This window comes from Eleutherodactylus coqui, chromosome 5 (genome assembly GCF_035609145.1).
Source record: "Eleutherodactylus coqui strain aEleCoq1 chromosome 5, aEleCoq1.hap1, whole genome shotgun sequence".
Taxonomy (NCBI): domain Eukaryota; kingdom Metazoa; phylum Chordata; class Amphibia; order Anura; family Eleutherodactylidae; genus Eleutherodactylus; species Eleutherodactylus coqui.
The window spans coordinates 27,654,961-27,670,375 of record NC_089841.1 but is presented as its reverse complement, the minus strand read 5'-3'; the positions used below and the strand labels follow the sequence as shown (position 1 = coordinate 27,670,375).

General features: G+C 44.9%; 2 protein-coding genes across 2 annotated transcripts in view; both read right to left on the bottom strand.

Moving 5' to 3' along the window:
* Positions 1–15,415, bottom strand: part of LOC136629122 (zinc finger protein 135-like) — a 489,576-nt gene that overhangs the window by 230,878 nt on the left and 243,283 nt on the right. The window lies entirely within an intron of this gene.
* LOC136627160 (oocyte zinc finger protein XlCOF8.4-like) lies at positions 1,196–12,113 on the bottom strand. Its single transcript, XM_066602095.1, has 6 exons — positions 12,030–12,113; positions 11,442–11,621; positions 11,236–11,359; positions 11,089–11,153; positions 3,641–3,743; positions 1,196–2,156 (listed from the first exon to the last, which is right to left on the bottom strand). The coding sequence occupies exons 1-6, from the start codon at positions 12,111–12,113 to the stop codon at positions 1,357–1,359; spliced, it is 1,356 nt and encodes a 451-aa protein (XP_066458192.1). The 3' UTR covers positions 1,196–1,356.

The window sequence follows — 15,415 nt, the reverse complement described above, 5'->3', positions numbered from 1 at the left end:
TTTTCTAACTACACATGATCACATGGGAGGGCAGGAACATGGCAGAGGGTAAGAGGACACAGGCAGGTTTGGATAAATAGCATTTAGATAAAGAACATGGGGAGATAACCAGAACAGTAAATAATTAGTCCAGTAAGAAGGAATGTGAATTTCAACTTTAGACCTGCAAACAAGGAAAATTGATCTATATCTCTGCAGTCCCACCTATTGGATGGAAGCATTCCTTTAAATTATGTATGAGGTTTTAAAAAGTCTGTAAAACAATAATTGAGAATAGCAAGCCTTCTGGGTGCTCTCCTTGGGGGAGATACATCATCCCCAACCCACTCACCCCCAGGTGTCTCCACTCCCCCCTTCCCGGTGCTCTTAAGGACACCCCTCTTTACCTCCTTGCAAACAATTACATTCAATCAGCCCAGAACTTGAAAATGTAAATCGCAGATCGGGCAGATATTGTCAGTACAAATACATAAGATTATACTTCTTTATACATTATAGCCATTGAAGGGGTTAATCCTCTCTCAGGTAGGTGATTGGCGCAGAAAACCTTTCCTACATGAGTCTTACTAGATTATGGAGATGTGTGTCCGGGTTTTGTTAGGCTTGAAGTCTAAGTAAGATCTTATGTATTTCTGTTGGCAGTATCTACCGGATTTGTTAATTCCCCCCCCCCCCCCCCTCCCGATATGGACTATTATGCCACAGCAGCTTTCCCAAGTTGTCACTTATGTATAAAACTCTTGGCTCTCTTGAATTCTGTTAAGTTAAGAGCTCACCTGAGTGTGAAACGTGTAGGGGTTCGATTTATCGGCCTTTGTGCCCCTAGTTGTGTAGTCCCATATAAATAACGTCTGATATGTTACACTGAAGTTGTAGAACCTTTCCCATGTGATCACAGCTGTATATTACTGTGTGCGACTCTTCCTAGTATATGACCCTATAGTGATGAGATGGAGGGGAGACGCCCTTGCTGGGCTCAGTGGTGGAATACGGTTCTTATGGTTATCATCTATGAACGGATCATTCACAAAACAAAAAAATGTCCTAACAAACTCCACAAAGTCCGGGATCGGCAGTGATTCTCCCCTCACTACTTATACACATAATGGGTACCAGCTCTCCCTCATCTCCATCAGTTCTGTGGAAACATCATCTAAAGGAAGAAGAAAGATCGGCCCAAATACAAACATGTAAGTTATACAAGTAAACTTTTATCAACAGTTAGAAACCAGTTTAGAGACGCAGTTATATGTATCTGTGTGAAATACTCTATGTACACGGCTGATATAAAGGAGGGATATCTGGATAGTATTTGTTTCTGGATAACAGATGTTTATCAGTAATTACATACATTTCTTACTCATCACTTAGTGCCCTAAATTGCTTCCTTTTTCTTGTGTATGACATGTCACTTAACTTTTTACCTGTGTGAATTCTTTGATGCTGAACTGGACTTGCTTTATATGCATAACATTTCCCACAATCTGAACAAGAAAATGGCTTCTCTCCTGTGTGAATTCGCTGATGTGTAAAAAGGTTGAATTTCGCTACAAAACATTTTCCACATTCTGAACAGGAAAACGGCTTCTCTCCTGTGTGAATTCTCCGATGTGTAACAAGGTTTGATTTCAATGTAAAGCAATTCCCGCATTCTAAACAAGAAAATGGCTTTTTTGCTGTGTGAACTATTTGATGCTGAACTAGGTTTGCTTTATGTGCAAAACATTTTCCACATTCTGAACAAGAAAACGGCTTCTCTCCTGTGTGAATTCTCTGATGTGTAACAAGGCTTGATTTCACTGTAAAACATTTCCCACATTCTGAACAAGTAAACGGCTTCTCTCCTGTGTGACTTCTCTGATGTGTAAGTAGATGTGATTTAACTCGGAAACGTTCTACACATTTTTTACATGAATACGGCTTCTTCCCTGTGTGGGTTTCTTGATGTTCTCCCTTTCTGTGACCTTTATCAGTGTGTGATGGATCAGAAGATGGGACCTGTATAAGAGGATCAGATGATGTATTTTGGCTGTGAAGGGCTGAGGGGATATCTGGGATAATGGCAGGTTCTTCATATGTATCTTGTGTGATACCACAATCCTCTGCTTTAGTATCTGCAGATATCAGATCTCCCTCTGAGCTCCCGGTACCGTCATCTGCAGAGAGTAAAGCTGATTATTCTTTAATACTACAAACCTTATAAATGATGCTGATATTTTATAACATTACTATACAAATAACAAGTCATGTAGCAAAATGTAATCATCATCTAAGGGTGCTTTTACACAGGCTGACAGACACTAGAGTAATCACTGAAAAGAGCCATTACGGATGACTGTCAGCCCATGTAAACACGGATCCTGACAGAGCGAGTGAGTGAGAATCGCTAACTCATCGAAGTCACTTGGTTTGCAGCTCACTTAAAGACCAAGTGATTGTCGATGCAGAAAACACCAAAAACTACAGATGTGAATCAGGACTTATGGCAAATTCTGGTTTTCATCAATAACATGGGGGTCCCAGGAGTCTGAAAAAGGGTCATGAAAAGTACTGGACAGCAGAGTCCTGTACAACCTCTGGGTTCCTGTTCCCGGTAGATCTCCGAGCCCAAGCTACAGAAATAGTATTTTCCATACAGATGGAGTTCGGCCATTTCTGCACCAAGATCATTTTTTGTTTTTCCATTAAAAAAAACTCGTATAAAATCTCCCATGAAGCCGGATGTCAGGAACACACAGTATACGGCAAATATAGAGCTGCTCATCTATAAGACAGCTTAGTACATACAATAATTCTATATCCTGTCATGTCAGACCAGGACTAGGCCGGGGGCAGGGGGGCAGGTGACAACCAAGCTGGGTTGCCCCACACATGTTTATGGCCACCTAGTTTGCCCCGATCTCAAAGCTATGGCAGCTCCTGCCGCTACTAGTTCTGACAGTCTTACTCACGGTACCGCTGTGTCCCGCTCTCTCTCACAGGCTGAAAGAGTGACCTCCCTCCAGGCTCCAGTGTTCACTGTAGTTGAGTGACCGCGTCGGGGGGAAAGAAGTGAGGTCACATTGTGAGCCGGTGAGAGAGCACACAACACAACTGAGAATGATGGGGAAAAGTGGAGGATAATGGGGTCTGTTCAGGTACATTGATGAGCATGGGGGCTGTTTGGGGTACAGTGGAATATGATGTGAGCATTTTGGAGGATGATAGGGACTGTTTGCAGGACCTTGGAGGATGAGGGAGTAGTTTGGGAGACATGGAAGTATGATTCTGCCACTTTGAGATGGACAGGAATGATATGGAATTAAATCTTCTTTGCTCTTGGGCCCATAGGACTCTAGCTATATAAATGTTCAGAGTCTCAGAGGAAGTTGCATTACTAACTGAGGCAACAGCAGGGGGCACTATTACATAAAGGGAGATCACAACGGGGGGGGGGGGGGGGGGCACTATTATCTAGTGAAACCATAGTAGGCAGCTTCATGGGAAGAGTGCGCTGAAGCAAGTTTTGGCTGCAAGAAGTCATAGTGGCAGTCTGGGCCCATAGATAAGAAAATATAATATTATATTTATCCCAGTGGGGGAGGGGCATTCTTAGTTTTGCTCTAAGTCTTCTCTGCTGTATTTAGTGGTTACTACTCACCTGGGCGGTTACTTGTAGGAATCCCCTCTTTACACCGCTGCTCGCCCCTCACATTTTTCTCTGTAGCATTAATATTGGTTAAATCTTCATCCTGGAACAAAAGCTGTGAGACAAATGTTGTCAGCAGAGTCAGCAGACGGTTGGAGAAGTCGTGTGGAAGGTTTTACATGACCAGAAAAGGTCATTAATCATCATGATGACCAAAAATGACCTGACAGCAGTAGCTATCAGAGTCATGTCAAAGTGGGTGCAGATTTACTTAGATTACAACTGCTCGTTAAAGGGATTCTGTCACCGGGTTCATGACGTTTGATTTGAAGCTCATCTAACATAGTAAAATAGTATGCTAGGCTGAAAAAAGACAAGTGCCCATCCAGTTCAGCCCGTTTCCACCCACTCCTGCATGTTGATCCAGAGGAAGGCGGCAAAAAAAAAAAAAACCCTAATGGAGGCAGTAGCCAATTTGCTCAGTTTTTTGGGGAAAAAATTCCTTCTCAACACCATAGTGTCAGTCAGAACAATCACTGGATCAACATTTGAAAAAGTTCCTACCTGCCTCTAAGACGGATGATTGGAAGATACCCGGATCACAACCCTTCCGGTTATTAAATGTCTATATTCTGTAGTATCGTAGCACTCTAAAAAGACATCTTTTCCCTCAAACTCCTCGATCGATTTTGTCACTTCCTCAGGCAGAGAGTTCCAGGGTCTCACTGCTCTTACAGTTAAGAACCCCCTTCTGAGTTGGTGATAAAACCTTCTTTCCTTTAGACGTAGAGGATCCCCTCTTGTCACCGTCGCAGTTCTGGTGTCCCTCGTTCCCAATTCTGACATGATTGGGGTCCTTAGGCCAAGTGATAACATTTCTAATTAGATATGGAGGTTATCCATGTGAAGTTGTATGTCCTTATGGAATGAAGTAAGGTTATCACCCTGGGTCATTCAGAGGTCCAAGGGAATTGTCGTATGCTCTCACCCCAGGAAAATGTAGAAGCGACAGTTCTGCCCAATGAGTCTGGTAGGGGTTTCCTGCATATAATTAGTATTCAAATCAAATGGGACACATACACAAGAGCTTGGAGGTATTTAAACCCTTTCCAATCACTGACTCCCCAGGACCAGGGGTAGAAATTATAAGTGGGTCTAGAGGACCATACATTGTGAGCGCAGTTAGACTAAACTATCACTTTGAGGTAGCCTCTAATATCATTGATTGTCATCTGCTCGCCATTCTGGGGCCACGAGCCTTCACCCAGAATTTCTGTTTTGCGTGCATGGTTTAAGTGGTCTGCCCTGAGTGTAAAGGCAGGATTGTATGTGTGTGGAGTACCTACAGCTGGCTATAATGCATATGTTGGGTGTTGGCTGTGCTTTTGTGCAGGCTACTAATGTATTTGTATTATATTGGGAATGCATCACACAAGAAGGTAGACCCTCACTCTCACAACAGGCGAGGATCCCAAAGTTGGCATTTCTGGCATATCCTGTGCACACGTAGTGGCTGTAGCACTTCCAAAAACTGCACTGCCTTGTCCGCTCCTATGAGTCCCATAAACTAAATTTAAGGGCTCATAGGAGCTGAAGCGCTGAATCCAGTGATGCAAGTCCTATACTTATTCTCCTTGGTATTCCCCTGCTATCCGCAGGTATGCCAAGGAGAGTAAGCATATGCTCACTTTCACACGGTCAAGAAAATCACGAGACTTGTGCCGTGCGGGAAGGAAAAAAAAAATCACTGCGTGTTCTATCTTTTTGCTTTCCTCAGAGCACATTGCATATGGTTTTCAATGACACAGGAAACCACATCCCACGGCATGCGATGCAATGCTTCCCACTGAAAACAATGGGAAACATTTGCCGATCGCTACTTCCCAGAAGTGATGGGTGGCGTTTTTGCCATGAAAATGCCTTGCATCTGCAGGTAAAACGCATCATCTCTGTATCTTAGATTACTGATGGTTCTTCCATCTATTTTCAACCCAATACCCTGATCATTTATGTCTAGCCACCTAAGGATCACTTCCACATAGAGGTCAAAAAGAAAAAGAGGATGCCTCCTTGTCCTGTGCCCTTTTTGATCTTGAACCATTCTGTATCCTGATAGTTGGTTTTCACTGTGGCTTTTTAATTGTTCTTGAGAGACTTGACAATGTGATCCGGTGCGCTGGTACTCCTACCTCCCTCAGTGCTTTCCAAAGCTTATCATGCTCAAAAGACTTAGTCAAATCAGTGAAGCACAGGTAGAGCTTTCAAAGGAAAGACAGGAAAGACAACAAAGATTTCCTGAACGCCCGATGCAGGAGCCTTGAATTGGCCTATAAGAAGAGTCAAACAAGGGAATTATTTGCCATTGTGAAAAAGATGAAGAAGCCTTTCTCTGCCTGCCAAGCAGCCATAAAGGACCATGATGGGAATGAAATCCGTGACCAGTAAGACATGAAGAAGAGATGGAAAGAATATACAGAAGGACTATAAGTCAGCGCGGCAGTGACCATGCAGAGGAACATGGGAGCCAAGAGGATCTGGAACCAGACCTGTTGGAAAGTGAAGTGGGCGATGAGGCAGCTACCAGACAGCAAAACATCTGGCATCAATAGAATCATTGCAGAGCTGCTCTAACCAGTCCCGCGAGCTGCACTAATAACACTATGGGGGGCAATCTGGAACACCTGCATATGGCCAAAGGATTGGGAAAGATCAGTTTCATTTCACTGCCTAAGAAGGGTGATGTCAAGGACTGTAGATACTATAGAACAATCTCTCTGATTCCCCATGCCAGTAAGGTGCTTCACAAAATCATTTAGGGGCATTTAGACAATATCATTGACCAGTAAATTCTTGATATAAAAGCTGGATTCTGCAAGGGTAGAGGGACCCGTGACCACATCACAAACCTGAGGTGGATCATGGGAAAGGCAAGAGGCCATCAGAACAAACAGCAGTATCATTCACTAAACCGCACAGCTTTGCCAGTCTGTTTGAACAAATGGCCGATTTGTGGTAAACCCATGTCAGAATTGTATTTTGTTCCCCTTGCAGCCACCCTGTGGCTGATACATGTGAGCTCATCCTTTAGAAGGTTCCTTATGGCATTCAGTTTGTGAGAAGAACTATGGAAAACTATAGATCCCAACACCGCCAAATACAGACCCTGTGCCAGACCCTAACCTAAATAGAGACCCAAGCCTAGATCCACCCTAAACACAGATACCAAGTCAGACCCTCTCGTAAAAAAAAGACCCCAGGTCAATGCCTTCTTGAATGAAACCCCCCTTAAATACGGAACCCAGTCCAGATCCCACCTAAATACACAGCAATCTAGACCCTCCATAACCCTTATGGGTATGTTCAAAAGGCAGAATTTGCAATAGAAGTTCCAATAGATGGCCTGCATTATTTTATTCCTTCATTAGCACAGGGAAAATCAGTTGATGTAACATCTACTTTCCAAGAGAAAACAGATGCAAAATAGTAATTGAATAGTTCAGCCTTCTCAACGTTATTTTAAACCAATTCTTTAAACCCAACACTTTTACTGAACCCCACCATACTTCTGGGTGACGTTATTGTGTCTGGCTGCCCATAGAAGGTCCAGTAGGAAACCCCTTGTCTGAGTGGGTTATGTTCTAACTACATAGCTGCAGGTCTAGAAACTGGACATACAGTAGATATTAGATGGCGACTCAATGATACCCTCAGGTACATCATACACATGTATATTTAACATGGCTAAACACACTGTATGTTATGCGGCTTTAATTCTGAACATCTCAGATTTACTGTGCTTTATGTTCCTCTCAAAAAGTCAGTTTTACAGTAAGCATAATTCTTGTGTGATGGACCCTACCAGACAAGCTCTTTAGAGGGGGATACGGAGACTCCTATCACAGTTACAGCTGATGATTAGCAGTTCTTGTCAAACATTTATAGTGAAAGAGATGACAGTTCAGCCACCTGACTGTATACTCGTGGTCTATAGGTTATTTAGGTGAATGTAGAAGTTAATAATATCACCTCCCAGCAGGCAGAGATGGTACTAACTAATCATGTAATATTGATGCACCATAGGATTGATAGCTTAGAAGAGTGGAAGACAAAGCAGGGACAAATCTTAACATCAGAACAGTGCCTGGTAAGCAGACAGAAGACTGCACTGCATGGAAGTAACTGCAATGTATAGGAAATATTCAGAGACATTTAGAACACAGCAGAAAAGCAGAGGAGGGGTACAGGGATGGGAAAATGTGGTTTTTGCTAGAGTGGTGCTTAAGCCCTTAGTGACGAAGGCAAATTTTGGAAATCTGACATGCGTCACTTAACATATCATAACTCCGTAAAGGTTTTGCATATCCCAGTGATTCTGATATTGTTTTTTCGCCACATATTATACTTTAATTAGGTGGTAAAAATAGACCCACAGAATATCTTTTTTTCACATTTTCAACTGTAATATCTCAAATATGTGCAAACATATTGGACCACTTTTTGCTAAGATATATATTTCCATCTCTTCACTTTATTCTGGACGCACGTTTGAAAAACGTTCTTTTTTTTTAACCATTTAGGAGACGTACAAATTTAACATTAATTGTCAACATTTTGATGAACACTTTATTTTTCGGCACCAAGCCAAGATTGTAAAGGCTCATAGGTGTCAGAATTATAGATAACCCCACAAGTGACCCCATTTTAAAAATTACACCCCTTAGTGTATTCACTGAGGGGGGGTCAGGAGTATTTTGACACCACAGTTTCTTTTCAGGAATTAATGCAATTTAGAGTAGGAAAAATAAAATTTCACATTTTTGCAAATACATAATTTTTAACACCGGATTTTTTTCTATAGTGCACCTGAAAATAAGGATTTACACCTCAAAATGCATACCCCCGTTTGTCCTGTGTTCAGAAACATACCCATTGTGGCCGTAATCTTCTGTCTGTATGTACAACGGGGCCAAAACCGAAATGAGCAGCCAGTGGCTTTCAGATCAGACATTTTGCTTGAAGGCGTTTTAGGCCCCATTGCTCACTCGTAGACTTCTTGAGTGGCCAAAACGCGGAGGACCCCCACAAATGACCACATTTTGGAAACGAGACCTCTTAGCGCATTAATCTAGGGGTGTACTGTGTATTTTGACCCAACAGTTTTTGAGTGAATCAAGGCAAAGCAGACGTAAAAAATTACGATTTTTTAAAATCAATTATGTGATTTTAAAAAACAGTCTTTTTTGGACAGCAAACATAAGCATGGAGGCTTTCACCCAAAAATAGATACCCCCATTTGTCCCGTGTTCAGAAACATACCCATTGTGGCCCTAATCTTCTGTCCGTATGCACAACGGGGCCCTAACCGAAAGCAGCAGTTGGTGGTTTTCAGAACAGACATTTTGGTTGAACATGTTTCAGGCCCCATTGCACACTGGTAGACGCCCTGAGCGGCCAAAACGATAGAGAACCCCCACAAATGACCCCATTTTAAAAACTAGACCCCTTATCGCATTCATCTAGGGGTGTACTGCGTATTTTGACTCCACCGTTTTTAAATGAATCGAAGCAAAGCAGAAGGAAAAAATTACGATTTTTGTTTTTTTGGCAATTATGTCATTTTAAAAATAGTTTTTTTTATACAGCATACATAGGAATGAAGACGTTCACCCCAAAATGTATACCCCCATTTGTCCCGTGTTCATAAACATACCCATTGTGGCCCTAATTTTCTGTCTGGATGCACAGCGGGGCCCAAACTGAACGGAGCGTCAAACTTTATCTGTCTTAACTTTTATGTGATCACCATTATCCATTGGATAATAGCGATCACGTGACCGAAGACCACTCACTGCGGCCCCCCGTGACATCTCCATGCTCTTGGCTACCTTTAGTAGCCAGGAGCAAGGAGATTTTAAATTTTCCCTTGCCCTCCCCAGCTTCTGCGCTTGCGTTTGCCATTTTGGCGACGGGCGAATGCCCCAAAACTGGGGAAAGGTCCGCAGATAAGGATCCCGTCAGGGGACATCGCCGGTGGCGTTATTTAAGTAATTTCACCTCCCCTCATGGATCCGATCCGTGACGGGAGGTGAAAATTGAGCTTTTTTTTACTTTTACGTGATCGCCGTTATCGTTATTGGATAACGGTTATCATGTGACTGGGAAAAGCCTACCATGGCACCCCATGAAATCTCCAGGCTCTTGGCTACATTTAGTAGCCAAGTGCGGGGAGATTTTAAATTACCCCGCCAATCTGTGGCTTTTGCGCCTGCGTCCACCATTTTGGCGACGGACGCGTGCGCAGAAGCCGGGCAAGGTCCGCGGATAAATCTGGGGGATTTAGGTACCCAATTTCATCTCCCCTTATGGATATGATCCATGAGGGGAGATGAAACAAACTTTTCTTCTTTTTTTTTTCACTTTTTAAACTTTTCTATTTACTTTTATATGATCGCTGCTATCCATTGGATAGCAGCGATCATGTGACCGGGAACCGCATACAGCGGCTCCCAGTGACAGCTCCCTGCTCTCGGCTACTCATACTAGCCGGGAGCAGGGAGTTTTTAAATTTCCTGGGCCTCACGGCTCTCTGGCATGCGCGTGACGTAACCCATCTGGCGCGCAGACGCCGGCGGCAGGGCCGGGAAGAAAGAAGATGATGCCGGACGGCGCGGAGGACGGGGGGGTGGGGGGGGAGTACTCTCAGCTCCCCTTATGGATCTGATCCGTTACGGGAGATGAAATCTCAACTGTTTTTAACTTTTCGGTAACTTTAACGCGATCGCCGGTATCGCGTGACCGGGGGTGGGGTCCTGCGGTCCTGGATGACAGCCCCATGCTGTCGGCTACCTCCGGTAACCGGCAGCATGGAGCCATCACGTCCTGAGCCTGCAGGGCTTTCATTCCTAGAGGAGGCATGTTTTTACGTCCCCTAGGAACTAAGCCCAGCAGGCAAGGACATAAAAAGGCAATGGGGCCGTCACTAAGGGGTTAAGGGAAAGACAGAAATATATTTTTAATTATTTAACTCTCAGCCATGTTTTCAGCTTTAGAAATATACCCTCCATGTATTACAGGGTTCAAAATTCAGTTGCATTGTTTACTTGTTCCTTGTTGAGTGGTGAAACTTCCAAAAAATGATCACGTTTTAGGAAAAGCCGACCTTGATCATTCTTTCACCACGGACTTCATTTAATGCATATGTGTCAAATTAAGGTCCCTGGATCGAATCCAGCCTGCTACCTCATTTACGGTCTTACAATTACAATCAGCCCTTTGAAGGCAACCATAACGCTGATGTGGCCCGCGGTGAAACTGAGTTTGACACAACTGATCTAATGTCTCTGGTCAGCGGTAATCCTGCCATCTCCACCGGCCTCATCACACAAGTAGAAGACACCTAATAAGACTAAAGACAAGAGCTTCACAGCCCTTCTACAGATCAGAGGGACATCTCCATCTACCTGTTGGTCCTGTGGAAGAAGAGGACGGGGACATCTCCCTGGTGGGCTTCTCTTACTGGATGGAACTGCAGGAAACACAGACGGACACTGAAGTCATTCTTTACATACAGATAATAAAGTCCCCTTGTATTTAGTCCTGCCCATTACCTGGTGATGGGAGCGGCTGGCGGTTCTCCATCATGGCCTCCTTGTACAGATCCTTGTGTCCTTCTAAATACTCCCACTCCTCCAAGGAGAAATAGACAGCGACATCCTGACACCTTATAGGGACCTGACAACACAATATACAGTCATCACCCAGAAGCCTCCAGTGCTGTTACTGTATAATGTCCCAGCATTCCCTGCAGCGTCACCTCTCCAGTCAGCAGCTCTATCATCTTGTTGGTGAGTTCTAGAATCTTCTGTACATTGATGTCCTCATGTATCAGGGGGTGAGATGGGGGCCCCATTATTAGGCTCCGGGGTCTTCCCCACCCATCACACACAGGGGCCCGACAGCCATCATTAGAGGTCTTCTTCACTACTGTGTAATCCTGTATGTGGGGAGACATTAATAAATATCACTACAGACACTTCCAGAGTCCATCACCTCTCCAGTGACATCATCTGTTATTACTATAGATAAGAATGTGATGTGACATCATCAGAATCTCTCCTTCCTTCAGTGACATAATCTGTTATTACCATAGATAAGAATGATGTGATGTGACATGATCAGAATCTCTCCCCTCTTCAGTGACATCATCTGCTATTACCATAGATAAGAATGATGTGATGTGACATCATTAGAATCTCTCCTCTCTCCAGTGACATCATCTGTTATTACCATAGATAAGAATGATGCGATGTGACATCATCAGAATCTCTCCCCTCTTCAGTGACATCATCTGTTATTACCATAGATAAGAATGATGTGATGTGACATCATCAGAATCTCTCACCTCCCCTTGGGGAATCAGCTGGAAGAGTATCTCTAGGCTGAGATTTAATACACTTTCTGCCATGTTGTTTCTGTCCTTCTCCATCTTTGATGAAGCAATCTGGTAGGAACTTGAATGAAAAGAATATGAACCAATGTAAAAAACACAAACAACATAAGAAACTAAATTTACTGTAGATAATAATGGAAAACATTTAGAAGTATTTTCCCATTACATAAAAAGTGATTGGCTGCAGCAGTCACATGTCCTGGTCAGCAGCAGTCAGGAAAGATGGAGTGGTTATGAAGCAAGTCATAGGAAAACCCCGATAAGGAGATATTAAAAGGAACCTGTCAGAGTTTTATGAAGCCCGAACTACAGGCAAATCAAATTCCTGACAGGGTTCTCCCCAACCCAGAGTAGATCGACTGAGAGCCGTGAGGCAGGGAGAAGTCGGCAGCGACCACCCCACTGACTCTTCTCCAAGTTCAGAGCTGCTTTTTCCAGTCTTTTCTCTGAAGCGCTGCAGTGTTTTAGAGCACAATATAGATGTCTGCAATGTACATGCGTGTTGGGATGTATGTGTGACAATATACATGTCTGCAATGTACATGCGTGTTGGGATGTATGTATGACATCGGCAGCAGAATCCTCCGGACAGCTTCCCTTTAACCTCTTCTTACAGCCATTTTTTCCCTACCACCCAGGGGCAATTGCTTTATTTCTGCTAACATAACTGTATGCGAGCTTCTCTGGAGGAACAAGCAGTCTTTTTTTAAAGCATCATTTAACATACGGAGAACTTTGTAAAATATTCTATTAGAAGATCATTTATTAATGTTTTTAAAAATTGTGGTGGAATTATTTAAAAAACGTAATTGAGCCATAATTCTTTTTTGTACATCGCTGTGCAGTAAATGGACACGTTCTTCCTATTTCAGTGTGCCGGTGAGAATACGGCGATGACACATTTCTATAGTTTCGGTTATCTTTTACTCCTTTTTAAAAAATTACCCTTTTTGATTAAAGCTGCTTTCTGCTGAGGAAACTGTATTTCCCCCAGTCGTCTCCACGACAGCACCAAATTGAGATTGCCTCCTCCTGGTAGGACAGGAACATACTGAGAGGTTAAAAGCTCCCCCCTTCCCCACCTTCCTCAGTGTCTTCCTGTCCTGCCAGGAGGCAGGATCGCTGAGAGGAGCTGGTGGAGAAGCCAGCAGATTACCTACTTACCGGCGGATCGGAGGGCAGTGGCTCAGCCTGTCCTCCCTTCTTAGCCAAGACGACTCCCGGGACGCCACATGGGGTGGTAACCCCCGGGCCAGGTTCCTCCCGCGGCGGCCCATGGAGGGTTCAAAGCGGGAGCCTCAGTCCCTCTCCTCCTCTGGCAGAAGTTACAGCGCGGCGCTCCAGGAAGCCCTTTGAACGGCAGGGGGCGGGGCGCCGCGTCACGTGTCCAGCGCGATGACGTCAGCGCGTCTGCTTCAGGAGCGGAGGGGGCGGGGCTTAGCGCAGGAGCGCGAAAATTCAAAAAAGCAAAGGAACCTGAGAGAAGCCAGAACATACCAGCCACTACAGGTCGCAGGGTGTCTGCAGCAGCGGTATAGAAATGAGTGCTCCAGTCCCAGAGACAGCTGAAACTTCAGCCTCAGCGGCCGTAAGTAGCCAGTGCGGCAAAAAATAAAAATGCATATATCCAGTATGTTGTAATGGAATAATTGCATATTTACCCGTGAAAATGCTTTGTTTGTCAGGGGGATAAAAAAGACATCCCCCCCAGAACAAAACCGCGAAAATGCGTGGAATGCGGGACGAGACTGCCAGCTACGTACCAGAGGCCTCTATGCAAGGCGTGCGTAGCTAGGCTAGTCAGAGAGGAATCGGGGGGATTCATGGACGACGTTAGGAAGCTGGTGAAGGAGGAGGTTAGATCAGCTCTAACGTCACAGCCGGCACCACCAGTAAAACGCCAGAAAAAGGCGTATGTTCCCGAGGAGCCTTCTGATTCCGAGAGTTCTATCGGGTCAGAGCAAGAGGAACAGGCGGCTGAGGAGTCCTCAGAAGAGGAGGACTACAAAAAATATTTGTTCCATCAAGACGACTTGACGGAATTAATTAGGTCAGTCAGGGCGACATTAAAAATGGAACAGCCCAGAGAGCCACGGACTCTACAGGATGAGATATTCGGTGGACACGGGGAGAGGCGTAAGCATACCTTCCCGGTCCACAAGAATATCACGAAAAAAGAGTGGAGTAAACCAGACGCAGGCTCCTTCTCCGCTCGAGGCGTAAAAAGGAGATACCCTTTTGACGAGGAAGTTTGCGCAAGCTGGGAAGAGGTACCTAAAGTAGATGTCCCGGTGGCCAAAGTAGCCAAGAGGACGACTCTTCCCTTTGAGGACGCCGCACAGTTAAGAGACCCCATGGATCGCAAAACGGAGGGCCTTGCGTAGCGCGGACCCTAGGGGTATGGTTAGAACAGCTGAAACTACACCTAACCAATAAAACGCCGAGGGAACAGATCCTAAACTCCCTTCCCATCCTGCGCATGGCAACTAACTTCCTAGCGGACGCCGCGGCTGAAACCGTCAAACTTTCAGCAAAAGCCACAGCCCGCTCTAACTCAGCCAGGAGGGTGTTATGGCTGAAATCATGGTCAGGCGACCTGGCCTCGAAAAATAAATTATGTGCCCTCCCATTCTACGGCCAGTTCTTGTTCGGACCGGATCTAGACAGAATTCTAGAAAAAGCGGCCGACAGGAAGAAAGGGTTCCCTGAAGAAAAACCACAGAGAGGGAAGACCTTCTCCCGGGCTCCAATGCAACAGCCCGAGGCCTACCGAGGCAAGGGCAAGACAGGCCGCTGGAGTTACCCCAAGGGGGGCAGAGGAAGGAATATCCTCTTCAACCCCCACCAGGGGGAGCCGAAGCAGAGACCCTGACGCCATCCCCGTGGGGGCAAGGCTGGGGAACTTCGGGGATCAATGGGCCGCAATCTGCGGGGGCCCATGGATCCCAAAGATCCTACAGTACGGATACCAGATAGAGTTGGTGTCCGTCCCCAGAAGGAAATTTATTACCACGGAAGCCTCAAAAAAATCCTTACATCTACTAAGACAAAACGTGCGCGATTTGCAGTTATTAAACGCAATATCTCCCGTACCGCAGAACGAGGAAACCCAGGGCCACTATTCCAGGCTCTTTCTAGTAAAAAAACCCGGCGGGAAACATCGGATGATAATAAATCTGAAGACCCTGAACACCTGCGTCCGATACAGGAGATTCAAGATGGAAACCATCTCCTCAACGATAAAGTTGATCCCCAGAGGAGCCTATATGGCTTCCATCGACCTAAAGGACGCTTATTTTCACATTCCGATCCACAAAGAGTCTCAGAAATACCTGCGG